General features: G+C 49.0%; 1 protein-coding gene across 1 annotated transcript; it reads left to right on the top strand.

Moving 5' to 3' along the window:
- Positions 1-812: 812 nt before the first annotated feature.
- tmem130 (transmembrane protein 130) lies at positions 813-22,135 on the top strand. The gene is made up of 8 exons (XM_078558880.1): positions 813-924; positions 1,229-1,546; positions 4,997-5,168; positions 6,030-6,172; positions 7,069-7,153; positions 8,978-9,183; positions 13,586-13,698; positions 21,478-22,135. The coding sequence occupies exons 1-8, from the start codon at positions 879-881 to the stop codon at positions 21,697-21,699; spliced, it is 1,305 nt and encodes a 434-aa protein (XP_078415006.1). The 5' UTR covers positions 813-878; the 3' UTR covers positions 21,700-22,135.
- Positions 22,136-27,380: the final 5,245 nt, after the last annotated feature.

The following is a 27,380-nucleotide window of genomic DNA, read 5'->3' as shown; positions in this document are numbered from 1 at the left end:
GAAAGGGCTGCATTTATAGAGCAACTTTCATGACCTTTGGACATCTCAAAGTGTTTTACAGCCATTGAAGTTCTTTTAAATTGTAGCCACTGTTATGCTGTAGGAAATTCAGCAGCTAATTTGCACACAGCAACAGAAAAGTGATAATGCTCTGTTTGTGTGTCCATTGAGGGATAAATATTGGCCAGAACACCAGAACATCTTTTATGCCGGCTTGTGAAGGCATTGAGGTCTCTGTTTAACATCTTATCCGAAAGACAGCACCTACAACAGTGCAGCACTCTCTCACTATTGTCCTGAAGTGTCAGCCTAGATTTTTGCACCCAAGTCACTGGAGTGGGACTCGAACCCATGTCGTTCTGGCTGAGACACCTGAGCTACAACTGACCTTGTCTTATGAAAGGTGGAAGATGGGCGGGCGACAAAGAAGGGATTGGAATATCCGGCCCGGAGATGACAAAGGCGGGAATAGACTGGACAGGAGATGACATAAGCGTGGGTGAGGGGTCTGGGCTGAGCAGGTGGGCTGAGGCAAGGTGGGGTGATGCTATACCCTCAGTCCCAGAAAGTTGAAAATAAACTGGACCAATGGGTGACAGCCAGAAAATGGGGGGGGGGTGGGGGAAACAGTAACATTTGGGAAAAGACTGGCATGGGTCTGAACTGGTCTTAAAATAGAACTCCAGTTCAACCAGTACCAGTCATTCCCCAAGCTTCACTGGGCTTTCCTTTCATTCAAGCAGAAGGTCGTGTGGACTGACAAGCCTGACGCACCAGGAAATGCAGAGCCTCAGCTTACTGGTGCTGGTGAAGGGGTGGGGAATCTCAGGCTGCCACTGAGACACACACACACAGAGAGAAAACACAGCCCATGAATCATGTCTTTCAAGCTCCTGCTCGTGTTGAACACCGCAGTTTTGTCAGGTGAGGTGGGGTAGTGGGGAGTCCACTCGGAGGGAAGGAGGCTCTAGATCATTAATAAACTCAGGGGAAGAAACGGGGAGCGGCAGATTTACTCCTAATAAACAGGGAATACATCTGGGAGCGTTCCTGGATGTTTTTAATGCTGCAAACCGCTCCCCTGACCTTTTAATTCGTGTGGCGAGTGAAATATATTTTATCCCGAGGCTCAGCTGTTTTTTGTGTTGGTTTGTTTTTGGGTTTGGAGCTTGTTTTCTGCTCAGAATGTGTCAGTGACCAGCCTCTTCTTGTTGTTCCCCACCCGCAGGGACGTGTTGGCAGTATGACCTGGTGCTGAGTAACGACGGCCCCGTCAGCACCGGTGCCCAGGGCAGAGTGGAAGCCAGGCTGGTCCCCAGGGCTGGCCGCCGCCGGCCGGACCCCCTCCAGCCCCAGCCTTACACCTTCCATTGGTACCTGGAGAGTCCGCTCGCCATCGTGCGGAGGTCGGAGCAGGAACTCGGATCCACCGTCACCGTCCGCAGCCTTGCCCCCAAGGTCTACGCTCTCCGCGCTTGGGTGACCCGGAGCGAGTGCGCCTGGTGTCCCCTAGCAGCGCACGGTGCCACCAAACTCCATGTGACAGGTAAGAGAGGGAACTTGCGGCTGGAGCGGAGAGAGGGAGCGGTCCTTGCTTTCCCACTCAGTAGTTTAAATGTAGTTTAATATTCCCGGATCGTCTTTAATAACTGTCTGTAATGATAGCAGGTTCATAGTGAATACTGATTATTAACTCGGTTTTATTCACGCCTGGTTATTGGTGAAAAAGATATAACTGTAAAAACACCAGGTTATTGGTGAATATCGTTTATTAATAATTAATAACACCAGGTTATTGGTGAATATCGTTTATTAATAATTAATAACACCAGGTTATTGGTGAATATCGTTTATTAATAATTAATAACACCAGGTTATTGGTGAATATTGTTCAGTAACTAATAACACCAGGCTATTGGTGAATATTGTTTAATAATTAATAACACCAGGTTATTGGTGAATATTGTTTAATAACTAATAACACCAGGTTATTGGTCAATATTGTTCAATAACTAATAACACCAGGTTATTGGTGAATATTGTTTAATAATTAATAACACCAGGTTATTGGTGAATATTGTTTAATAACTAATAACATCAGGTTATTGGCGAATATCGTTCAATAACTAATAACATCAGGTTATTGGCGAATACCGTTCAATAACTAATAACACCAGGTTGTTGGTGAATATTGTTCAATAACTGTAATAACACCTGGTTATTCTTGAATCTCGGTATGTTCAGTGACTTCCCAAATGAGCCTTCTCCATTTTGGTCAGTCACAAGCCCGGGTCTCGCTTGAGTCAATGGGGATGTTTATTCCGGGATGCTTTGAGGACATCCCTAAAGCATTCCCACTGTCCTGCTCGGAGTCTCCTGCTGCAACCAAGTCCTGGGTACAGCAGTTGCTTTGGGAGTTTGATAGCAGGCATACGAATGACAAGCCCCACCCTGTGGAGCTGGTTTTCAGTGATCAGCGCCTCTACGCTGTGCAAGTTGGCTTGGGAGAGGATACTGCTGTTGGGCAGCCTTTCTTGCCAACTGATTTGGAGGATCTTGCAAAGGCACCACTGGTGGTACTTCTCCAGTGCTTTGAGGTGCCTGCTGTAGGTCATCCAAGTCTCTGAAGCATGTGGAGCGCGGGGATTACTGTTGCCTGATGAACTATAACCTTGGTCTCGGGTTTGAGATCCTGGTCCTTAAATACTCGTTTCCTCAGCTGAAGGCTGAGTTGGTACAATGGAACCTCCAAACAACCTATCTACACAACCCTTCAAGCACCGCCTGCCCTGCATGTGACAGACCTTGCTGATCACACCTTGGACTTATCAGCCATCTCAAAACCCATCAAACTGGAAACAAGTCATCCTTGATCCCAAGGGACTGCTTAAGAAGTAGAAAAGATTGGTGAATATTGGTCAATAACTGTACTCACACCAAGTTACAGTCAAGTCCTGCCATTTGTCCTCCCTCCATCGCAATTTCATTCACCCACGTGAATCTGTTCATATATCTAATCACAGTTCGTGCCCCCGAAACTTTGCTCATCCATGTTTAAAAATGTAACAGTCCAGGTGCTATCAATTTGAAAAGTCAAAACAAAAAACAAAAAGGCACATGCAACCAATCCAGGCACTCGAGAGGCACAAACTTGCCTCTCTTAGCAGATCTTCGAGCTGTTGACAAACTTGCTGCTTCTGTGCTTCAAGATTGTACAGCCTGTCAAACCAGCAGAAAGCCGCAAGTTCACAGCGACATTTAAGCAGCACACACCTGAGTAACGGTTGGCAAATCCCACGTTTTGGAACCCTCCTAAAGCATTGATGTCACTGCACACTTAGAAACATTGAAACTCAAAGGCCAGGATTTTCACCCCCCATTGGGGAGATGCGGGCAAGTTGAAGAGCGGGTGCGCAGAGGCGCGCCTCCAATCGGCGTCCCCGATTGGGGGCACGCGGCCATTTTACACGGGCAGGCCAATTAAGGCCCGCCCAGCATGACATCCGCACGAAAGTGCTATGCGCTCCCTATGCGGGCAGGGGGTGGAATCCCTAAACCCGAGAGTGTGCTCTTTCGCACACAGCTGATTTTGCTGAGCCCCCGCCTACCTGAAAATTTAAATAGGGCGCAATGACATCAGGAGTTCCGCCCAACGTCACCGTGCGTCATTTTGAGCGTTGGCGAGCGGGCCCTGCGCCCCCCCCCCCCCCCCCCCCCCCCCCCCTGCTCGCCGACAGGAAAATCCTGGCCAAAGAGTCACTGCTCCCCTGCCCCCCAGTCGTTAAAATACTGTAATACAATCAAAACAGCTCTTACAGAAGCCAACATTTTAAGCTTTGGCATATGGTCCTGAAAGGTTAATAAAGAACTTGCTTTATTAAATTCTTCAGCAACTATAAAAAAATGCTGTTTGTCCTCTTGTCCTTGAAGAAAGTGCGGACTGCAAATGTCCCTTTACTGCGCACGTGCAGTCTCCATGTGCACCTGGGTTGCTGTGATGTACAGGATTATACAATAGGACAGTATTTTGCAGTACAGTTACAAGACAGGACAGCACTTGACTAAAATGTGAGAATCATCCCAGGAAGGCGATGACACTTGAGCAAAAGGTCACAGGGAGATTAGTTTAAGTCTTGAAAAATGTAATAAAGGTCAAAAAAAAATTTTAAGGACATGTCCCGTCATGTGAAATGTAATAAAGGTCAAAAAAAAATTTTAAGGACATGTCCCGTCATGTGAAACTGTCACATGAGCTGGGACATGTCCGTTAATTTTTTCAAAAAATTTTATTGAATTTTAAAACACTTCATGGAACCTCATCCTGCCTGTGGATCAGGTTTCATGAAAAATGCAAAGGCCGCCTGGGCTCTTCGCCTGCCCCCCGCCAACCTTAAGGTTGGACGGGCAGCATTCGTTACAGCTTCATATAATTTGTTAATGGCCTTAATAGGTCTTTGACAGTTCGGTGGGCGTGCAGCCGCGTCAGCTGCGCGCCCACCGAACTGACAATCTAAATGACGCGCGGTGATGTCAGGACACCCGCCCGAGGTCACCGCGCACCATTTTACGCGTTGGCGAGCAGGCCCCACCCCCACTCGCCGACTGGAAAATTCTCCCCACAATCTTAGATAGACTGAAAAATGGTGCAAGTGCTTCCATGCTAGCCAGGGAATACTGTCGAATTCAGTCCCATTATAAACTCTGTTCGCCATTCACGATTTCACCCTTTGCGAGCTCCTTTGGGTACAGAACCCCCGTGAACGGCGAGAGTTGACTGTATTGGTGAAAATTGGTACTCACACTAGGTTGTTAGTGAATGTTGATCAATAACCGTGTAATAATACCAGGTTCTTGGTGAATTTTGTTCAATAATTATCACAAGACCAGGTTATTGGTGAATACTACACCAGGTTATTAGTGCATAATCTTTAATGACTGTTTGTATTCATACCTGGCCATTTGTGAACCTCAGGGATGTTTCTCTTTCCCGGTACAGACTCTGTGGTGGGGACTCTTTCACTGGTGCAACCAAATGGCAGCATCACTTCTTCCAGCAAGGAATATGAACTGGCCACCAAGAGCTCAACAAAGATCTCGTTCATTCTTTATGATCCAAGCGATTACTTCGACACTGCTACATTCCGCTACTTCTGGCACTTTGGTGATGGGTAAATTCTCGTCCTATATGGTGCTGCAACCCACATTTCAAATGATTAATTATGAGACAATTTGCACACAGCTGACAGTTTGCACAAGGATTTAAAGGTCCATTCTCAGCCAGACAGCCCCTGCATGTGCAAGAAGTTGGTGAAATCATAGGCTTACCTCAAATCATACTGGATCCTATTGTTGGACCATTTCGTATGATGGTAGATGTTGATTAAAGGCAATTTGTAATGGGCACAAAACGGCACTAATCCCCTCAGATAGTTTTGAAAATCTCAATAATAACTAAAGGCTTCTAAGGTATCCAAAGTTGGGAAACTTTCTTTCAGTGTTCCTATTAAAGTCAGAGGTAGATAAAGAGAAATGTTTTATGCAGCAAGTTGTTGTGTTCTGGGATGTGCTATGAGAAAGGATGGTGTGAGCGGATTCAATAGCAACTTTCCAAAGGGATTTGGATAAATACATAAAAATGATAAATTTGCAGGACTATGGGGGGAAAAGCAGAGGCAGTGGACTAATTGAGTCCAGGTCATTCAGGTAATTAGCCGTAGCCTACAAAGGGCCATATGCATCCCTCTCCTTTAGAGAAAGACAATTGATTATCTATTAGCTTGAGGGGCACCACTCCACAACAGCGGGGCAAGGTAATGAGGCAGGCCTCCATGAACTACCACAGCCGGTACAGGGATTGAATCCGTACCATTGGTGTCATTCTGCACCTCGGGAGGCCAGCACAGATATTATAGGCTGAATGGCCTTCTTCAGCACTGCATGATTCTAACTTGGATTGTTGAGTTTCAAAAAATAACTTTTGAAGTGGAATATTTACAATTGTGTCTTTGTCCTTTATCCCCGGCTTACAGGGAGCGAATGGTCACAAATAAATCTTACGCACTTCATACCTATCCAACACCAGGGATTTACCAGCTGCATGTTGATGTTGTTGCATATCTCAATCAGTCCCAACAAAAGACTGGAGTATATGGTGCTTCACTGAAACTTCTAGGTAATGTGGCATTTTTTTTTTTAGTACTTTTTTAGTTGGAGTGTCTGGGCTGAATTTTCAATCTGGGGCTAGGACCATTTCCGGGTCCTAATTTTGAATGAGCAGGCCAATTAGTGACCACGGTGCGTGCTCACCATCCAATTAAGGGTGGGTTTCCTGTTGGCTTAAAAACAGCAGTCCCACTGTCAGAGGTGGGTGTTGTTGATGAGAGAGGGCACCTCCAACTTGAAGAGCTTTCGCAAACTGGGCAACACCACCACTGAACGACCAGCAGCCGTAGCTGTGGCCCAACAGGTATGGTGAGTGTGCGGGGTTTGCGGTGGGGTAGTGGGGGGGTAGTCCATAGCTGGGTGGAGCGCTGAGCCTGCTCACCATCATCATTCTCACCAGGAACCCGCCTTCATCTCTTGGCCTTATTTCAGTCTCAATGGGGCCCTGCACGTCAACTGGAGAATTAATTACTATCTGCTGAGTGACCTTAAGAGGCCCTTGAATTGGCCTAATGTGCTACCCACCGCTTGTAGGCCAGTAGTCATCACTGCCCCAATCCTACATGAACAATAATGGCCCAGGGGCAGGGTCATGGCGAGAAACTGACATGCCGGCGGGTAGCAGGAAGTAATGGGTCCGTCTGCCTCCGGTCCCCTCTCTGCAGGCAAATGAAAATTCTGCCATATTTGTGAGCAACAACAAGGCATTAATTGAACCCACTTTACAATATCTCTTTTGTGGTCAAACCATACAGTGCTAACCATGTGATCTCCTGCTCAGGATGATTCAAAACAAGAAAAGTTCAATGCTCCCCCGTGACCAGAGTTGTGAAATTCTTGTTCCCTAATAAGCATGACAATTAAGTAATGGAATTACACATTCTCTACAAATCTGACTCATTCCAGATACAATCAAAAAGATCGAAGTCAAGAGTGTAGATGATACCCATGCAGACCACAGAATGGACTTTTACTTGTATGTTAATGGCAGGTAAGAGATTTTTCGAGTTGATCTGTCCTGATCTTCAGGGCTACAGGTGCCAGAATAAGTCAGATCCTACTTTTATTAAATAGGACTTTCGTCAGTGTTTTTGGATGACCAGTGAAGCCATTTATGATCACTTATTACTCATAGCCAGGAACACCACCAACTGCAAGCTCCTCTCCAAGTCCTACACCCCCACCCTGTCTTTGAAATATATCATCATTTCTTCACTGTCACTGGGTCAAATGTGTTTGTTATTTATATCATTTGTAGCTACATAGCAAAAACATTCTGATTAAAAACATGACAACAGAAATTAAGGTTTTCAAGACAGGACATGACATAGGCCGGGATTTTCTGTGCCCGCCAACGTCAGGTGTGTTCGATGGCGTGAGCGGACACTATGGCGCGATAGGTTTCATGACCAGTTTGCGATCGTCCGCTCAGCCTGTCAATGGCGGACCGCGTTACCCGCCATCGGACGTCGGGTGCCTCATTGTAATACATCTGCCTATCATTATTAGACCAGCCCGCCAGAATCGTCCCCCCACTGCTGGATCATCCGCCCACATTGGCGAGAAAACACACCGACGTGTTTCACAGCAGCGCATAAGCGATGTGCGCCTGGTGGACTGCACTGCGCTCAGGACTTCAAGGCTTGTTTACCTACCTGGCTTCGGGCAGCACTCGCAGTCATCAGCGCCAGGCTTCACAGGCAGCACCACAGCACTTTTAGGGGGGGTCACGGCAGGTGTCTACCTACCAGACCAGCCATATGTGGGTGGTTTTTCAATGGCCACAGGGCAAGGGCTTGCTTGGGGAAGGGGGAGAAGTGGCCTCAAGCAAGGGGAGAGGCTGCAGGACGAGGGCTGTGCTGGGGAAGGGGGATATCTCAGGGTTTGTGTGGGGGGCACATGTTGATCTGTACAAGTGGCCTCAAGATGGTGAGGGCTTGGAGGCAGTCTCCAGAGGTGCTAAGGCCAGATGGAGATGTGAGGGTGTGTGTGAGAGAGTGAGTGGTGATGTCCCTTGAGCTGGCAGTGAGTGAGATGCCAGTGAATGTGTGATGGGCTTCAAGGTGTGAGTTTAAAGTGATGAAATGTTTGCTTTATCCTGGCTAGATGGATGAGATCATTCATCCTCTATCTGCATTGGACGGCCAACCTCTTCTGTGTAACATTGGCACTGACCACCACTGCCACCACCTCCCAAGCCTGGTTGGTCATGCTGCTGTCCATCCTGTGGCCAGCGCGAGAGTAGGGGACATCGCAGCAGGCCTCCATGGCATCCAAAAGGCTTTCCAGTGACACGTCACTAAACCTGGGGGCTGCAATCTTTTTGCCTTTGGTGGACATCTTCCCTGCAGTAGTCATGGGCTGGAAGCGCTGAGATGTGTACGCATGTCTGGACTTTAAATATGGCGCCCGGAGTGATGAGGCAGCGAGGTGAAAGGCGTGGCGGGACCGCACTTAGAGCAAATTTGGGACAATTCTGCCCATAGTATTTACAGCACAGAAACAGGCCATCGATGACAGCTAATCCCTGCTCGTGTTTACGTTCCACATGAACCCCCTACTGCCCCTTTCATCTCATCCTATCAACATATCCTTTTATCTCTTTCTCCCTCTTGTGCTTATCTAGCCTCCCCTTAAATGAACATAAGTTATTTGCCTCAATTGCTCCTTGTAATAGCCAAGTTCCATATTCTAACCACTCGCTGGGATTCTCTGGGTATTTAATATTTTACAGATCGATAATAGGTACAAGGTTTCTCGGTGTTAAGGGTCAGTGCTATTAAGCAAACGTTTCTTATTTGCAATCCTCTTCCAGTCCCCCACTCAAGGTATGCTGGCTCATTTCTCGCAACTGCGTCCCTGTCATTGAACACAGATGTCGTCCAATAGAGCTGCTCAGGTCAACCGTCGCCAACCTGAGCTACAACTTCAGTGAGCTGGGACCGTACACCTTCAACGTGAGGGCTGAGAACAGTGTGAGCGCCCTCCAGGCATGCTATAAAATAACCACCTGGCAAAACGGTAAGCACTTAGCGCTCAAGTGAGACCCACCGTGCACAGAGAGGTGAGAGGAATCAGGGAGCACGTGAAAGGAGAAGTGGCCAGAAGGGTTTGAAGACTGGGGTGCTGCGTTTCTTCCCAAGTGGTGAAGGAGAGGGCGTATTCACACTGGCTGAGTATTAGTAGAATTTGAAGAAATGTACCTAATTCGCTCCTTTTATTTGTTCAAACCATTGTGCAGTGGAATGAGGATAAGTCCATTGAACCCCTTTCTTCCACAGACCACAGGCAGACTGCTCTATCATGGATCCTATTCTAACCATTTAATCTCCTGCTACAGGTGGAGTCTGCCCTATCATGGCCCCTACCCATTTAATCTCCTTTCATAGACCCTGCGCTAACACGATCCCCTTTATCATTACAATCAAAGAATTTCATTTCCATTAAGCTATTTTCACATTAGAATGTCTGCATTTGGCAGGGAGGACCATTAGCACCAAGTGGCCAGATGATTTTTCAGTTAAAAGTGAAATGTGTTGATCAAAACTGGCACTTCAGTGCAGTACTGAGGGAGTGCTGCATTGTTTGAGGTGTTGCCTTTTGGATGAGTTGTTGAACTGAGGCTCCATGTGCCTGCTCAGGTCGATGTTAAAGATCCCTTGGCACTATTTCCAAGAAGGGTGTGGGGGTTGGGGGTTTGGGGGGGTGGGTGTTGGTGGTGGGATTATCCCTGGTGTCCCGGCCAAAATTTATCCTTCAATCAACATCACAAATACAGATCATTATCACATTGCTGTTTGTGGGATGGACACAGTGGATAGCGCTGCTGCCTCACAGCTCCGGGGTCCCAGGTTTAACCCTGATCTCGGGTGTCTGTCTGTGTGGAGTTTGCACGTTCTCCCCGTGTCTGTGTGGGTTTCCTCCCACTGTCCAAAGATGAGCCGGTTAGGTGGATTGGCCGTGGTAACTTATCCCCCAGTGTGTGCGTAAATGAGTGTGCGAGTGTGCGCCCTGCGATGGACTGGTGCCCATTGCCTGTCAAGATAGGTTCTCACTCCCCTCGACAAAAACAGGAAAAACTCAGCAGGTCCAGCAACAGAGTTAACCATTTGAGCCCGTATGACCCTTCTTCAGAGTGGACTGACTCCCTGCGACACGGGGAGAATGTGCAAACTCCACACAGACAGACACCCGAGATCAAGGTTAAACCTGGGACCCGGAGCTGTGCGGCAGCAGCGCTATCCACTGTGCCCATCCCACAAACAGCAATGTGATAATGACCTGTATTTGTGATGTTGATTGAAGGATAAATATTGGCCAGCCACACCCCCCCCCACTGCCCTTCTTGGAAATAGTGCCAAGGGATCTTTAACACCAAACTGAGCAGGCACATGGAGCCTCAGTTCAACAACTCATCCAAAAGGCGGCACCTCCAACAATGCAGCACTCCCTCACTACTGCACTGAAGTGCCAGTTTTGATCAACACATTTCACTTTTAATTGAAAAATCGTCTGGCCACTTGGTGCTAATGGTCCTCCCTGCCAAATGCAGACATTCTAATGTGAAAATAGCTTAATGGAAATGAAATTCTTTGATTGTAATGATAAAGGGGATCGTGTTAGCGCAGGGTCTATGAAAGGAGATTAAATGGGTAGGGGCCATGATAGGGCAGACTCCACCTGTAGTAGGAGATTAAATGGTTAGAATAGGATCCATGATAGAGCAGTCTGCCTGTGGTCTGTGGAAGAAAGGGGTTCAATGGACTTTTCCTCATTCCACTGCACAATGGTTTGAACAAATAAAAGGAGCGAATTAGGTACATTTCTTCAAATTCTAGTTGGATGAAGTGGCTCTGGAAAAGTGAGCGGGTGTTTGTGGGATCTTGCTGTGTAAAAATTGACTGCTGCACTTCCTACATCACAACAGTGACTTCATTTCCAAAGTACTTCACTGGCTGTAAAGTGCTGTGAGATGTCCAGTGGTTGTGGAAAGCACTGTAAAAATGCAAACCTCTCTTTCAATGGACCGTGCAGAAACAAACTGGTTTGTTACATCTGTCTCCTGCATTGTGATTGAGAGGATGGATCTGAGATGTCATGTTTGTTCTTCAGTCCCACTTTATGTCCACTCTATTAGCTTTGTTTGACCCCTGTCTGAGGCCATTAATATAGATGCTTTTATTTCAGAAGGAGGGAGATGGGATAAAATCCATAGAGTTGGGGGTTGTGCAGCTGCTTAGTGGGACCCGATTTTGGTCAGCAACCTCACTCGTGACTGCATTACCTCACCCCACTGTGATTAACTCCATTTTTACACTCGGTGAGCTGTCACAGGAGTAAAATAATGCAACATTCTTTACCACTTCCACTTTTTGCTTGTCTGAAGACCAGGCAGTATGGGTTGCACACTTTCCCATCAGCTTTACTCCAGCATCAAGTACCAGGACAAAAACAGAATTACCTGGAAAAACTCAGCAGGTCTGGCAGCATCGGTGGAGAAGAAATCAGTTAACGTTTCGAGCTTTCACGGCCCTTCGGCAGAACTGAAGCATAGTTAGGAGAGGGGTGAAATATAAGCTGATTTAAGGTGGGGGGGGGGGCGGGGGGGGAGAGAGAAGTTGAGGATGTGGTGATTGTGGAGATAAGCAGTGATAGGAGCAGATAATCAAAAGATGTCACAGACAAAAGGATCAAAGAGGTGTTGAAGGTGGTGATATTTGTCTAAGAAAAGTGCTAATTAAGAATGGAAGACAGGACACTCAAAGTACAGCTCTAGTGGGGGTGGGGTGGAAAAGACTAACAAGGTTTTAGTTTTAGATTTAAAAATAATGGAAATAGGTGGGGAAAGAAGAATCTATATAAATTATTGAAAAAAAAGGAGGGGGGAGAAACGGGGTGGGGATGGGGGGAGGGGGAGTTTAAGATCTAAAGTTGTTGAATTCAATATTCAGCCCGGAAGGCTGTAAAGTGCCTAGTGTAAAGTACCAGGAGGTTGCTAAGCCTGGCAAAAGAGTATAGGGGATTAAAGGGCAATCTAAGTGAGGTGTTTAAGATGATTCAACGATTTTGTACATAACAGCCGAAGAAATAGGACCTGGAGTAGCCCATTGGGCCCTTCAATCCTGCTCACCATTCAATAAGACCATTGCTGATCTTCTACCTCAACTGCACACTACCCCCCTATCCCTTAATTCTCTTAGTATCCAAAAATCTACTGATCTCTGTCTTGAATATACACTCAATGATTGAGCTTCCACAGCCCTTGGGAGTAAAGGATTCCAAAGATTCACAATAACCTGAGTAAAGAAATTCTCCCAATCCCATTTCTAAATAGCTGACTCTCATTCAGAGACTTTAATCCCGTGTTCTAGATTCCCCAGCCAGGGAAAACATTTTCTCAGCATCTACTCTGTCAAACCCCTTGAGAATTTTATGTTCCAATTAGATCAATTCTCGCTCTTCTAAACTGCAGGGAATATAGGGCTAGTCTACTCAATCTCTCCTCATCCCATGAAGCACTCTAGTGAACCTTTGTTGCAGTTCCTCTAGGGCAAGTGTATCCTTCCATAGGTAAGGAGACCAAAACTGCACACATTACGCCAGGTGCAGCCTCACCAGTGCCTTGTATTATTGTAGTAAAACGTCTTTACTCTTACACTCCAATCCCTTTGTAACAAAAGCTAACATACCATTTGCTTTTCTAATGGTTTGCTGTAACTGCATGTTAACTTTCAGTGATTTATGTATAAAGACACCCAGGTCCCTTTGAATGCAAACATTTCCCAGGCTATCACCATTCAAAATAAAATTCTGCATTTTTATTTTTCCTACCCATGTAGATGACTTCATGCTTAGTCACATTGTGCTCCATCTACCATGTTCTTGTCCACTCACAACTGAAGGATCCAGTAAGGTAGCTAGGAAGAGAGAAACCATTTCCTCTTTCGGGGGAGGGGAGCCCATAACAAGGGGGCAGAACCTTAAAATTAGAGCCAGGCCATTCAGTGGTGATGTCAGAAACAACTCTTCACACACAGGGTAGCAGAAATCCGGAACTCTTCCCCCCCCTGCCCCCCAAAAGCTGTTGAGGCTGAAGATCAATTATGAATTTTGAAATCAAGATTGGTAGACTTTTGCTTGGTAAGGGAACTAAGGAAGGTAAATGGAGCTGTGGACAGATTAGACTTTGCTTGAGGGCCTGAGTGGCTCCTTAATGTTCCTTATCCTAAAAGTCCCAGGTTCAATCCCAGCTCTCAGCTGATTGAATTGGGAGGTGGCTACGGAGAGGAACTGATAATGGTTGGTAATTTGATTGGATTAAAATGAACCTGAATAGGTAACCGGTTTATAGTAGATGGGGTACCCTATTGGGGTAGCCTGAAGATGCCTCTCTTAATACTCCCACCCTTCATCTTCCCAACAGGTACCCATCCAGTTTGGTTCATCGTGCCATGTGTTACTCTGTTCACCGTCATTCTCCTCTTCATCCTGTCCGTTGTCATGAGAAAGGGCAGTTCCCAGAAGGACCTGGTTGAGGTAAATTTAAACATTCTTTTTTGGCTCCATCTCATATAAGGAGCAAGGGCCTCACATCAAAGTGACAGATAACAGCAAATTACTTCATATCGGGAGTTCATCCACTCAAGGCTGGAGATTCTGTACAAGAGCGAAGCCTTGACCATCTGCATGTTGCCTCTTGGTGACATGGCAGGTTCCGCATGTACGGTGATGACACCCAGCTCTATCTCACCACTACCTCTCTCAACTCCTGCACTGTTGCTAAATTATCAATCTGCTTATCCACATCCAGTACTGAAATGGCAGAAATTTCCTCCAATTAAATATTGGGGAGACTGAAGTCATTGTCTTCAGTCCCCACCACAATCACCATTCCCTAGCCACCTATTCCATCACCCTCACTGTCTGAGGCTGAACCAGACTGTTCACAATCTTGGTGACCCTTAGATGAGCTTCCAACCATACACCCTTTCCGTCACTAAGACCGCCACTTCTGCAACATTGCCCGACTCTGCCCCTGTCTCAGCTCATCGGCTGCTGAAACCCTCATCTTCCTTACCTTTAGATTTGACTATTTTAACACACTGCTGTCCAGTCTCCCACATTCAACCTCTGTGAACCTCAGCTCATCCAAAACTCTGCTGTCCACTTCCTCACTCACAGCAAGCCCCATTCCCCCATGGCTCAGTGTCAGTATTCGACTGATGCCACTCCTGTGATACGCCTTGGGGAGGGTTTCACTACTTTAAAGGTGCTATATAAAGGCAAGTTGTTCTTGTTATTATCAATTTTCAAATTAGCCAGTTAAATAGTCCTTAATGGCACTTAAAGGTAATTAGCTAATTAGCTGGTTAGACAGGATGAAAAATGGGGTAACTGAGGTGTCAGGAATAGAAGAATAATCCTTTTTTTCTTAATCTTTATTGGGGTGGGTGTCACAGGCCAGCATGTGTCGCCCATCCCTAATTGCCCATGAACTGCGAGTGGCTAGAACATTCCAGAGGGCAGTTAAGAATCAACCACATTGCTGTGGGTCTGGAGTCACATGTAGGCCAGAGCTGGTAAGGATGGCAGATTTCCTTCCCTGAAGCAGGTGGGTTTTTACAACAATCGATGGTAGTTTCATGGTCACCATTACTGAGACTAGCTTTTAATTAATTAATTCAATTTAAACTCCACCAATCGCCATGGCGGAGATCTGAACCCGTGTGCTCAGGAGGTTAGCCTGGGCCTCTGGGTTACTAACTCCAGTGACATTACCACGATACCACCGCCTGCCTATATCTCTGTGCGCTTCAGTGTAAACAGGCAAAGCAACCGATTCTCAGCTTTCATTAAAAAAGTCATCAGAATCACAGAATTATATCCCCTAAATCCCAGAATCCCACATAAAACAAATGCAACTTAGCTTGTTGAATAAGGCCCTTGTTTATCAACAGGCAGAATCGAAGGATATTACCCCAAAAATGCCAGCCAAGGTACCGAATTCCACGTAACTTTGCCGATGATGTTGTGCTCCTTGGCTAAGCTGGCTGCGATCTCCGGCGCGCACTCGAACGTTTCGCTGCCGGGTGTGCGCCGCGGCTGGGATGCGGCGTCAACACCTCCAAATCCGAGGTCATACGGTTCTCGCCTGGAAAAGGGTGGGTTGCTCTCCCCAGGTGAGGTGGGGGGAACAGCTTCCCTTAGCGGAGGATTTCAAGTATCTCGGGGTCGTGTCCGCGAGCGATGGCGGGGTGGGGAGTGTGAGATTGACCAGTGGATCGGCGTGGCGGCTGCAATCTGCCAGCCCGTGGCGGTGAAGCAGGAGCTGAGTTTTAGGATGAAGCTCTCAGTTTACTGGTCATTCTCCATCCCCGTCCTCACCTATGGCCCATGAACTGTGGCTAATAACCGGAAGGATAAGATTGCGGGTACAAGCAGTGGAAATGAGGTTTCCCCACTGGGCGTACTCTCTGGGACAGGGTGAGGAGTTCGGCAATTCGGGAGAGCCTCGGAGTAGAGTCGCTGCTGCTTCGGGTCGAGAGGGGCCCGTTGGGGTGGTTCGTGTGCCTGATAAGGGTGCCCCCGGCAGGCGTCCGCTAGAGCTGTACCAGGCACGCCCCACTGGGCGGAGACCTCAACGCCAACCCCGGACACGCTGGAGGGATTACACCTCTCGGCTGGACTGGGAATGTTCAGGAATCCCCCCGGGAGAAGCTGGAATCTGTGTCTGAGGGAAGGGGAGTCTGGTCGGCCCTGCTCAGCTTACAGCCAACGCGACCCTCACCAGGAGAAGCGGTGTGAAAATGGATGGATTGAACAAATTTGACTTTCCAGGTAACCCCTCAAGTACTGAGGGAGTGCTGCATTGTTGGAGGGTCAGTGCTGAGAGAGTGCTGCATTGTTGGAGGGTCAGTGCTGAGGGAGTGCTGCATTGTTGGAGGGTCAGTACTGAGGGAGTGCTGCACTGTTGGAGGGTCAGTACTGAGGGAGTGCTGCACTGTTGGAGGGTCAGTTCTGAGGGAGTGCTGCACTGTTGGAGGGTCAGTTCTGAGGGAGTGCTGTATTGTTGGAGGGTCAGTACTGAGGGAGTGCTGCATTGTTGGAGGGTCAGTACTGAGGGAGTGCTGCACTGTTGGAGGGTCAGTACTGAGGGAGTGCTGTATTGTTGGAGGGTCAGTACTGAGGGAGTGCTGCATTGTTGGAGGGTCAGTACTGAGGGAGTGCTGCATTGTTGGATGGTCAGTACTGAGGGAGTGCTGCATTGTTGGAGGGTCAGTACTGAGGGAGTGCTGTATTGTTGGAGGGTCAGTACTGAGGGAGTACTGCATTGTTGGATGGTCAGTACTGAGGGAGTGCTGCACTGTCGGAGGGTCAGTACTGAGGGAGTGCTGCATTCTTGGAGGGTCAGTACTGAAGGAGTACTGCATTCTTGGAGGGTCAGTTCTGGGGAAGTGCTGCATTGTTGGAGGGTCGGTGCTGAGGAAGTGCTGCACTGTTGGAGGGTCAGTTCTGAGGGAGTGCTGCATTGTTGGAGGGTCAGTGCTGAGGGTGTGCTGCATTGTTGGAGGGTCAGTTCTGAGGGAGTGCTGCATTGTTGGAGGGTCAGTGCTGAGGAAGTGCTGCATTGTTTGAGAGTCAACTCTGACCGGGGTGCTGCACTGTTGGAGGGTCAGTTCTGAGGGAGTGCTGCATTGTTGGAGGATCAGTTCTGAGGGAGTGCTGTATTGTTTGAGAGCCTGTTCTGAGGGAGTGCTGCATTGCTTGGGGGCCAGAACTGAGGGAGTGCTGCACTGTTGGAGAGTCAGTACTGAGGGCGTGCTGCATTCTTGGAGGGTCAGTGCTGAGCGAGTGCTGCATTGTTGGAGGGTCAGTACTGAGGGAGTGTTGCATTGTCTGAGGATCAGTGCTGAGGGAGTACTGCATTGTTAGAGGGTCAGTACTGAGGGAGTGCCGCATTGTTGAAGGGTCAATTCTGAGGGAGTGCTGCATTGTTGGAGGGTCAGTGCTGAGGGAGTGCTGCACTGTTGGAGAGTCAGTACTGAGGGAGTGCTGCATTCTTGGAGGGTCAGTGTTGAGGGATTGCTGCACTGTTGCAAGATCAGTACTGAGGGAGTGCTGCGTTGCTTGCTAAACAGTACAAGAGAGTGCTACAGTGTTTGTGGAAGCTTGCTGTGCGCAACCTTGACTGCTACGTTTCCTACATTACAACAGTGATCACACTTCAAGACACATCATTGGGTATAATTCAGATGTTCCAAGGTCATCAATTGTACAGTTTTGGTCTTTTTATCTAAGGGGAGATATGCTTGTCGTAGAGGCAGCGCATCAAAGGGTCACTAGACCACTTCCTGAGATGAAGGGTTTGTCCAGTGTGGAGAGATTGAGTAGATTCGGCTTAAACTCTCTGGTGTTTAGAAGAATGAGAGGTGATGGATTTGAAACATGTAAAATTCTTTCTTAACAGAATTGTCAAGCCTGGGGCTTGACAGGGTAGATGTGAGAAAATGTTTCCCCTGGCTGGAGAATCTAGAACACGGGGTCACATTCTCAGAATAAGGGGTCAGCCATTTCGGACTGAGATGAGAAGAAATCTCGTCACTGAGGGTTGTGAATCTTTTGGGATTCCTTACACCAGAAAACAGTGACTGCTCAATTGTTGAGTATATTCAAGACAGAAGTCAATAGATTTTTGGACATGAAGGAAATCCAGGGATATGGGGACAGTGCAGGAAGGTGGAGTTGAGGTGAAAGGTCAGCCATGATGTTACTGAACGGTGGAGCAGGCTGCTCCTCTTCCTTATGTCAGGGGTTCCCGAATTGGGGATTGCAACCCCCAGTGGGGACACGGGATGAACAATCTCCCTCTCTTTTGAGGCAGAAATGGCACCTGTAGATTGGCCACCCTGGCACTGGCGTGATTGTTTTTTCTTGGGGAGGCCCGGTGGGCACGGCCAAATGTAGAGGCCCAATCGCCATATCCAACAGGAACTGCAAAATGGAAGGCGAAAGAAACATCGCTGTACGCTCTTCAACCACAGCACCCCCACCCACCCCGCCCCCTCCCACTCTCACAGCTCCCTCCCCCGCCCCCTCCCACTCTCACAGCTCTGCTCAACACCCCCTCTCCCACACAACCCCCCTCCCCCACTCTCACAGCTCCCTCACCCCGCCCCCTCCCACTCTCACAGCTCTGCTCAACCCCCCCCCCACTCTCACAGCTCCCTCCCCCCACCCCCTCCCACCCTCACAGCCCTGCTCAACCCCCCTCCCCCACTCTCACAGCTCCCTCCCCCTTCCCCCCACTCTCACAGCTCTGCTCAACCCCCCCACCTCCCCCACCCTCACAGCCTTGCTCAAACCCCCTCCCCCACTCTCACAGCACCCCCACCCCACCCCACCCCCTCGCCCACTCTCACAGCCTTGCTCAAACCCCCTCCCCCACACTCACAGCTCCCTCCCCCCTCCCCCACTCTCACAGCTTCCCCCCCCCTCCCCCACTCTCACAGCTCCCTCCCCCCTCCCCCACTCTCACAGCCCTGCTCAAACCCCCTCCCCCACTCTCACAGCTCCCTCCCCCCTCCCCCACTCTCACAGCTTCCCCCCCCCTCCCCCACTCTCACAGCTCCCTCCCCCCTCCCCCACTCTCACAGCCCTGCTCAAACCCCCTCCCCCACTCTCACAGCTCCCTCCCCCCTCCCCCACTCTCACAGCTCCCTCCCCTTCCCCCATTCTCACAGCCCTGCTCAAACCCCCTCCCCCACTCTCACAGCTCCCTCCCCCCTCCCCCACTCTCACAGCTCCCTCCCCTTCCCCCATTCTCACAGCCCTGCTCAAACCCCCTCCCCCACTCTCACAGCTCCCTCCCCCCTCCCCCACTCTCACAGCTCCCTCCCCTTCCCCCATTCTCACAGCCCTGCTCAAACCCCCTCCCCCACTCTCACAGCTCCCTCCCCCCTCCCCCACTCTCACAGCCCTGCTCAACCCCCTCCCCCACTCTCACAGCCCTGCTCAACCCCCCCCTCCCCCACTCTCACAGCTCTGCTCAACCCCCCCCTCCCCCACTCTCACAGCTCCCTCCCCCCTCCCCCACTCTCACAGCCCTGCTCAACCCCCCCTCCCCCACTCTCACAGCCCTGCTCAACCCCCCCCCTCCCCCACTCTCACAGCTCCCTCCCCCCGCCCCCTCCCACTCTCACAGCTCCCTCCCCCCTCCCCCACTCTCACAGCCCTGCTCAACCCCCCCCCTCCCCCACTCTCACAGCTCCCTCCCCCCGCCCCCTCCCACTCTCACAGCCCTGCTCAACCCCCCCTCCCCCACTCTCACAGCTCCCTCCCCCCTCCCCCACTCTCACAGCTCCCTCCCCCACACCCCCTCCCACTCTCACAGCCCTGCTCAACCCCCCCTCCCCCACTCTCACAGCTCCCTCCCCCCACCCCCTCCCACCCTCACAGCCCTGCTCAACCCCCCTCCCCCACTCTCACAGCTCCCTCCCCCCTCCCCCACTCTCACAGCTCCCTCCCCCTTCCCCCCACTCTCACAGCTCTGCTCAACCCCTCCACCTCCCCCACTCTCACAGCCTTGCTCAAACCCCCTCCCCCACTCTCACAGCACCCCCACCCCACCCCCTCCCCCATTCTCATAGCTCCCTCCCCCCTCCCCCACTCTCACAGCTCCCTCCCCCCCCCCCCCCCCACTCTCACAGCTCCAGTGGGCAAAAACTTAGCAGATGGAATATAAGGTGAGAAAATGTGAAGTTATGCAATTTGGCTGGAAGAATAGAGGAGCTGAGTATTATTTAAATGGAGAAAGACTGCAGAAAGCTACAGCACAGAGGGATTTGGGGGTCCTTGTGCATGAATCACAAAAAGCTAGCATACAAGTTTAGCAGGTAATAGGGAATGCAAATAAAATGTTGGTCTTTATTTCAAAGGGAATGGAGTACAAAAATAGGGAAGTCTTGCTAAAACTGTACAAAGCACTAGTTAGACCACACCTAGAATAGTGTGAACAGTTTAGGTCCCCTTATCTAAGAAAGGATATACTGGTATTGGAGGCAGTCCAGAGAAGCTTCACTAGGTTGATCCTGGGTGTGGAGGGATTTTCTTATGAGGAGAGGTTGAGTAGGGTGGGCCTGTACTCATTGGAGTTTAGAAGAATGAGAGACAACTTACTGAAACATATAAGATTCTTAGGGGGCTTGACAGGGTAGATGCTGAGAGGTTGTTTCCCCTTGTGGGAGAGTCTAGGACCAGAGGGCATAATCTCAGAGTAAGGGGTTTCCTGTTTAAGACAGAGATGAGGAGGAATTTCTTCTCTCAGAGGGTAGTGAATCTGTGGAATTCTTTACCGCAGAGGGCTATAGAGGCTGGGTCATTAAGTATATTTCAAGGCTGAGATAGACAGATTTTTAATCAGTAAGAGAATCAAGGGTTATGGAGAAAAGGCAGGAAAGTGGAGTTGAGGATTATCAGATCAGCCATGATCTCATTGAATGGCAGAGCAGACTCGATGGGCTGAATGTCCTACTTCTGCTCCTACGCCTTATGGTCTTATGGTCTATCCCCCTCACCACTTGCCCCATGCTCCCACAGCTCTACTCACCCCCGCCGCTCCCCCACTGCTCTCACAGCTCAACCCCCTCATCACTCGCCCCTGCTCTCACAACCTCTACCCCACCCTGCTCTCACCCTGGGGTCACACTAATGTTTCAGTGGCAAAACGGGGTCACAGTGGGAAAGAAGTTTGGGTAGCACTGCCTTAGGTCAAAGTGTCTGTCGAAACCGTTCTTTAAATTGTGCATTGTAATCTCTTGGGTATGCCACAAGATGGCGCTGCAGCAGCACACAATATATGGTAAGATCAAGGCCCTAATGGCCACGAGGCCCCTAGTGATTGAATCATATGATCTTACTGCACAGAAGGAGGCAATTCAGCCCGTCATACTTGTGCCAGCTCTTTGAAAGACCCATCTAATTTAAATCAAAAACAAAAATACCTGGAAAAACCCAGCAGGTCTGACAGCATCTGCGAAGAGGAACACAGTTAACGTTTCGAGTCCGAATGACCCTTCGACAGAACTAAGTAAAAATAGAAGGGAGGTGAAAATGTTGAAGGGTCATTCGGACTCGAAACGTTAACTGTGTTCCTCTCCGCAGGTGCTGCCAGACCTGCTGAGTTTTTCCAGGTATTTTTGTTTTTTTGTTTTGGATTTCCAGCATCCGCAGTTTTTTTTTGCTTTTATCTAGTTTAAAGGTTTGGTGTTGTGTCCGAAAGCAAGATTTCTGAATGCTGTTTTGTTCTTACTTTATCAGGTAGCGGATTTTGATTTCTCTTCGTTGACAGACAAGTCAGTGAAGGAAGCTTGGGCGCCTTCCAGGAGGACCGTTCACATCTGCTGCATCCCCTGTGGCCGTCTGGGTAACAAGTCACACAGCCTCAGTGGGAGAGAAGTCCATTCACTCCTGAAGTTCAGCCACACCCAGCTCCAGGATTACACCCACAGGCCCAAAATGTGTTCCTCCAGTCCGTTATGAAGTTGCTTTGCTTTATTTTGCTGGACAACCTCCATCAAGCGGCAGGCATGATGGGTGTCCCCCCCTCCGCTTCAGCGCAGTACTGAGGGAGTGCTGCACTGTTGGAGAAACCGTCTTTCCCGATGAGACTTTAAACCGAAGCCCCGCCTGGTCGCTCAGGTGTGTGTAAAAGATCCCATGACGCTATTTCAAAGAAGGGCAGGGGGGTCCTCCCCCAGGAACCTGAACAACATTTACCCTTCAGCCAGTTTCAACCGGAAAAACAGATAACCTGTGGGAGCTTGCTGTGCACAAAGTTGGCCACCGCGTCTCCTACATTAACAACAATGGCTGCACTTCAACAATATGTAACACTGGCTGCAAAGCTCAAGGGGACATGCTGAAGTCATGAAAGGCGCTATATAAATGCAAGCTCTGTCTTTCTTTCTGCCAGTCAGTCTGATTCATGCCTTTTCTTCCAGCAAGGTTAGCAGTCCTGGGAATAGTTGCTTTGAAGTGCCTGGCTGTGCTTCTTAAAGGGCCGGAGTCTAACTGACCGTTTTACATGAGCCTGATCTGCTCTACTTGTTTCCCTTTGATGCGGGCGCACTGGTACTAGAGGCTCTTGTTAGCATTGGCCATTATCATCCACTCCTTCACTGAGTGAAATCCAGGCCGACAGACCCGCGCACACAAAAGCTTGTCACGTTTACAAAGCCTGTCATTAAAATTCAGCACCCGAAGAAAAGCAGGCAGATTTTCCTCTGTGCTGTTTTTACAGTTTAGTGAGATTTCAAGGGGCTCGATAGGCCGGGTAAATTTTTTCCTCCTTGTGCCTGAAGCCCCGTGTCAGCTGCGGCTCAGCGGGTTCAAAGGTCAGGCCTGGACCTTCAGTTTCTGCTCTGGGGGAGTGCTGCACTGTTGGAGGTGCCCTCTTTTGGATGAGACATTAAACTGAGGTCCCACCTGCCTGCTCGGGTGGATGTAGAAGGTGCCATGCCACTATTTCGAACAAGTGCCGGGGAGTTGTCCCCGGCGCCTTGGCCAACGTTTACCCTTAAACCAAAATCGCAAGAAAATAAAAGATGATCTGGCCATTATCAAATTGCTGTTTGTGGGAGCTTGCTGTGCACAAATTGGCTGCCGATTTTCCCGCATTATAACAATGGCTTCATTTCAAAAGTAATTAATTGGCCATAAAGTACTTTGGGATGTCCGGTGGTCATGAAAATCGCGCTATAAATGCAAATAATTCTTTCATTCAAAAGTACTATATTGGCCTTGAAGTGTCCTGTGGCCATGAAAGACACTATATAAATGCAAGTTTTCTAAAATTTTTTCCCAATTATTGCTGTGTAAGATGACTCAAGCATTCCCTTGTTTTCTGTACTTTAGCTTTGATATTTTCTGAATCTCCATTCAGATTTGTCCTTGACTGATTTTTCTTTAGAATCATTGTCTGATGTAGGAGGGCATTCATGCCAGTGCTGGGTTGCTGCTGTTAATGATCAATTTTATATTTAAAGTTGTTTGGGTGAATTTGGCCTGCATCGGTAGCAGTGAAGGGCTCAGAGTGAAGCTGCCGCTCCAGTTTACGCTGCACCTGATTTTCCTGCCTATCGGGAAAGGAGCTGGAGATCTGCTCAGTTTGTCTTTCGAGCGACTGGCATAGGTCGATCCCAGACACATCCCCTCCAACCCCCGCCCCCTCCCCACTCCCCGGGTGGACTAATTCCAGCTGAGCTATGAAAGAGGAAGAGAGAGATCAGCATTCTGATATCAACACGTTCTTCCTCATGCAAAGAGTGATCAAAGGAGTGGAATGAACACCTAGATAGTCGGCAGTGTGAGATTGTCAGCTTGTGGTAGCAATTATAACCCATCCTTGTCAATGCAGAAAACCAGCAAAAGCTGAACAGCTGCTTCAAAGAAGCCCAAAGGGCTCAACTGCAGCTTTGATTATCAGCTTCTGACATGGGAGAAGTGGAAACGCCAACATTGTAACATAAATTTATCTGTACCCGTCAATTCCTGCACAACAGAAAAGGAAAGCACTGCGGATGCCAGAACACTGAAATCAAAACGAAAAATTGTGGGAAATACTCAGCAAGTCAGGCAGTGTCTGTGGAGAAAGAAACCGAGTTAGTGGATTGGATTTTCTAGCTCTCCTGCAGCTGTGGAGCTGTCGGGCAGCCCCACCCACATCTGGGACTAATGAATGGCCAATTAATTGTTGCCATTGGGATTTAACCAGTGGCTGGAGAGGCGCATTGGTGGCGGGCAAGGGGGCACCCTGGACCCCTTGGAGAGCTCCCACCCCCACCCCTGCAAGGTCTTCATACCCCGGTTCCCCTCCCCCACTGGCCTGTTTAACCCTGACCACCCCCCCCAACTCCATTCACCCACCTGGCCGGGGCCTACCAGTCTGATCCAGGTAAGAACCCCATAATTACTCCTGGTCCCCAGCTCTGGACCATCATGCCTCCCTGCAGGGCTCGCCGCAGTACCGGCAGTGGCCACTGCTCCCGGTGGCGCTGCCGGTACCGGCCTCTGTTTGGCCAGCAGCTCTCTGAGGCGGAACGGCCTGGTGCTGAGGGGGCGGAAGGCCGGCCCCTTGGCTGCAAAATGGCCGCGGGCCCAGCCCCAGATCTGATGCATGGGAGCAGGACCACTGCCCACCAACGTAAACTCCAGCCCAGTCTTTCAGGTCGGCGACCTTTCGTCAAAACTGAGGAAAGACTGAAAGGTAATATGGTTTAGGCAAGTGAAAGGGGAAGTGAGGGCAGAAGGACATAAGGGAAGGCCTGTGATAGGGTGGAGGAGAGGAGAGATTAAATGACAAAAGGCTTCATGGTGTAAGGTCAAAGAGAATGGTAACAGGATGAGTAAAGAAACAAAAGATGTGTCCAGAGGGGGTGCGAATGGCCAGATCCTGATTAACAGCCGTCCACAAGCAAAGCAAAGGCAATGAGAGAAACAAGAGAGAGAATAAAACCAAGCCAGCAAAGAAGCAAGGAACGAAACAGGGGCAGAGGATACAGTCTAACATTGTTGAATTCAGTATTGAGTCCAAGTCCTAATTCTTCACCAAGATTGCAAAGAAATACAACAAATATACGTGAAAGGGGATCAATCAGACCACCACATCCACCAGCATTACCTCAACACAGCCTCTCAGATCGAATTTACTCCACTCCCAGCCATGCTTCGGAGACTCAATCGCCCACCTAAGCCCCCATCCTTTCTCAGACACCATTTCCTCACTGCCTTCCCCCTTCTGTTCATCCTGCCACCACTACTCCTGCCAACACAGTTCTCTTGGTGCTTTTGAACCACCTCGACCACCAGTTCAAACTGGAAGCCTTTTCGCCCCCTCCGTTGTCGATTAATGCTCACTCTGTTACCCCAGTTCCTTCAGTTGCTGCTCAACTGGGGTAGGTAGCATAGTGGTTATGTTGCTGGGCTAGTAATCCCATTTGATCTGGAGACTTGTGTTCAAGCCCTAGCATGGCAGCTGGAGATAATTAATTAAATACATCTGGAATGAAACGCTGGTCTCAGTAATGGCGACCAAGAATCTGACGGATTGTTGTTCAAAACCCATCTGGTTTGCTAATAGGGAAAGAAATGCACCTGCTGGTCTAACCTATATGTGACTCCAGACCCACAGCAATGTGGTTGACTCTTAACTGTCCTCTGAAATGGACAAGTAAGCCACTCAGTTCTATTCAAGAAGGTGGCTCACCACCACCCACTCAAGGGCAATTAGGGATGGGCAATAAATGTTGGCTTTGCCAATGACACTCTGATCCCATGAATGAATAAAAAAACAGTCTTCCAACCATTAATGCTAATTTTCCACCCTCAGGTACCTCAAATTTTTTTAAAAATTCTTACAGGGGATTTGGGAATTGCTGGCTGGGCCACCATTTGTTGCCCATCCCTAAATGCCCTTGACAAGGTGATGGTGGGCCACCTTTCTGAACCACTGTAGCCCATCTGGTGCATTTCTATAGCGGTTTGGTACAACTGAGTGAATTGACCGGCCATGTCAGAGGGCAGTTAAGGGTCAGCTACATTGCTGTGGATCTAGAGACACACGTAGGTCAGACCAGGTGAGGATGGCAGATTTCCTTCCCTAAACAGAGATAGTGAACCAGACAGGATTTGAACAACAATCAATGATGGCTTCATGATTGTTACAGAGACAAGCTTTCAATGCCAGATTTATTAATTAATTGAACTTAGAATCTACCAGTGGGATTTAAAACCATGTCATCAGAGCATTGCTAAGACACTGGCATCTACCCGGCAATGTGGAAAATTGCCCAGTTATGTCCTGTACACAAAAAAACAGGATAAATCCAACCCAGCCAATTACCATCAGTCTACTCTCAACCATCAGTAAAGTAATGGAAGGAATCATCAACAGAGCTATCAAGCAGCACTTGCTTAGCAATAACCTGCTCACTGACAGTTTGGGTTCTGCCAGAGTCATTCAGCACTTGACCTCACTACAGCCTTGGTTCAAACCTAGACAAAAGAGCTGAACTCCAGAGGTGAGGTGAGAGTGACTGTCCTTGACATCGAGGCAGCATTTGACCAAGTGTGGCATCAAGGAGCCCTGGCAAAACTGGAGTCAATGGGAATCAGGGGGAAAACTCTCCGCTGGTTGGAGCTATACCTAGCACAAAGGAAGATGGTTGTGGTTGTTGGAGGTCAATCTTCTCAGTTCCAGGGCATCACTGCAGGAGTTCCTCAGGGTAGTGTCCTAGGCCCAACCATCTTCAGCTGCTTCATTCCATCATAAGGTCAGAAGTGGGAATGTTCACTGATGATTGCACAATGTTCAGCACCATTCGTGACTCCTCAGATACTGAAACAGTCCATGTCCAAATGCAGCAAGACCTGTCCAATATCCAGGTTTGGGCTGACAAGTGGCAAGTAACATTCATGCCACATAAGTGGCAGGCAATGACCATCTCCAACAAGAGAGAATCTAACCATTGTCCCTTGATGTTCAATGGTATTACCACCGCTGAATCCCCCACAATCAACACCCTGGGGTTATGATCAATCAGAAACCGAACTGGACTAGCCATATAAATACCGTGGCTACAAGAGCAGGTCAGAGGCTAGGAATCCTGCAGTGAGTAACTCACCTCAAGGAGCTTGACACCATCCAGGACAAAGCAGCCCGCTTGTTGGCACCCCATCCACAAACATTCACTTCCTCCACCAGCAACACACAGTAGCAGCAGTGTGTACCATTTACAAGGTGCACTGCAGGAACTCACCAAGGCCCCTTCAACAGCACAGTCCAAACCCATGACCACTACCATCTAAAAGGATAAGGGCAGCAGACCCATGGGAGCACCACCACCTGCAAGTTCCCCTCCAAGTCACTCACCATCCTGACTTGGAAATATATTGCAGTTCCTTCACTGATGCTGGGTCAAAATCCTGGAACTCCCTCCCTGACAGCACTGTGGGTGTATCTGCAGCACAGGGACTGTAGCAGTTCAAGAAGGCAGCTCACCACCACCTTCTCAAGGGCAATTAGGGATGGGCAATAAATGCTGGCCTAACCAACGACACCCACATCCAATGAATGATTGAATGAATAATAATTAACAAATCAGCTTGGGGCTCTGGATTACTAGTCTAATGACAGTACCACCACCATTAACCCCCCTCGTCCA

The sequence above is a fragment of the Cetorhinus maximus genome, chromosome 15 (assembly GCF_964194155.1).
Source record: "Cetorhinus maximus chromosome 15, sCetMax3.hap1.1, whole genome shotgun sequence".
Taxonomy (NCBI): Eukaryota; Metazoa; Chordata; class Chondrichthyes; order Lamniformes; family Cetorhinidae; genus Cetorhinus; species Cetorhinus maximus.
Note: the sequence above shows the minus strand (reverse complement) of the source record. Positions and strands in the feature narration are given on the sequence as shown.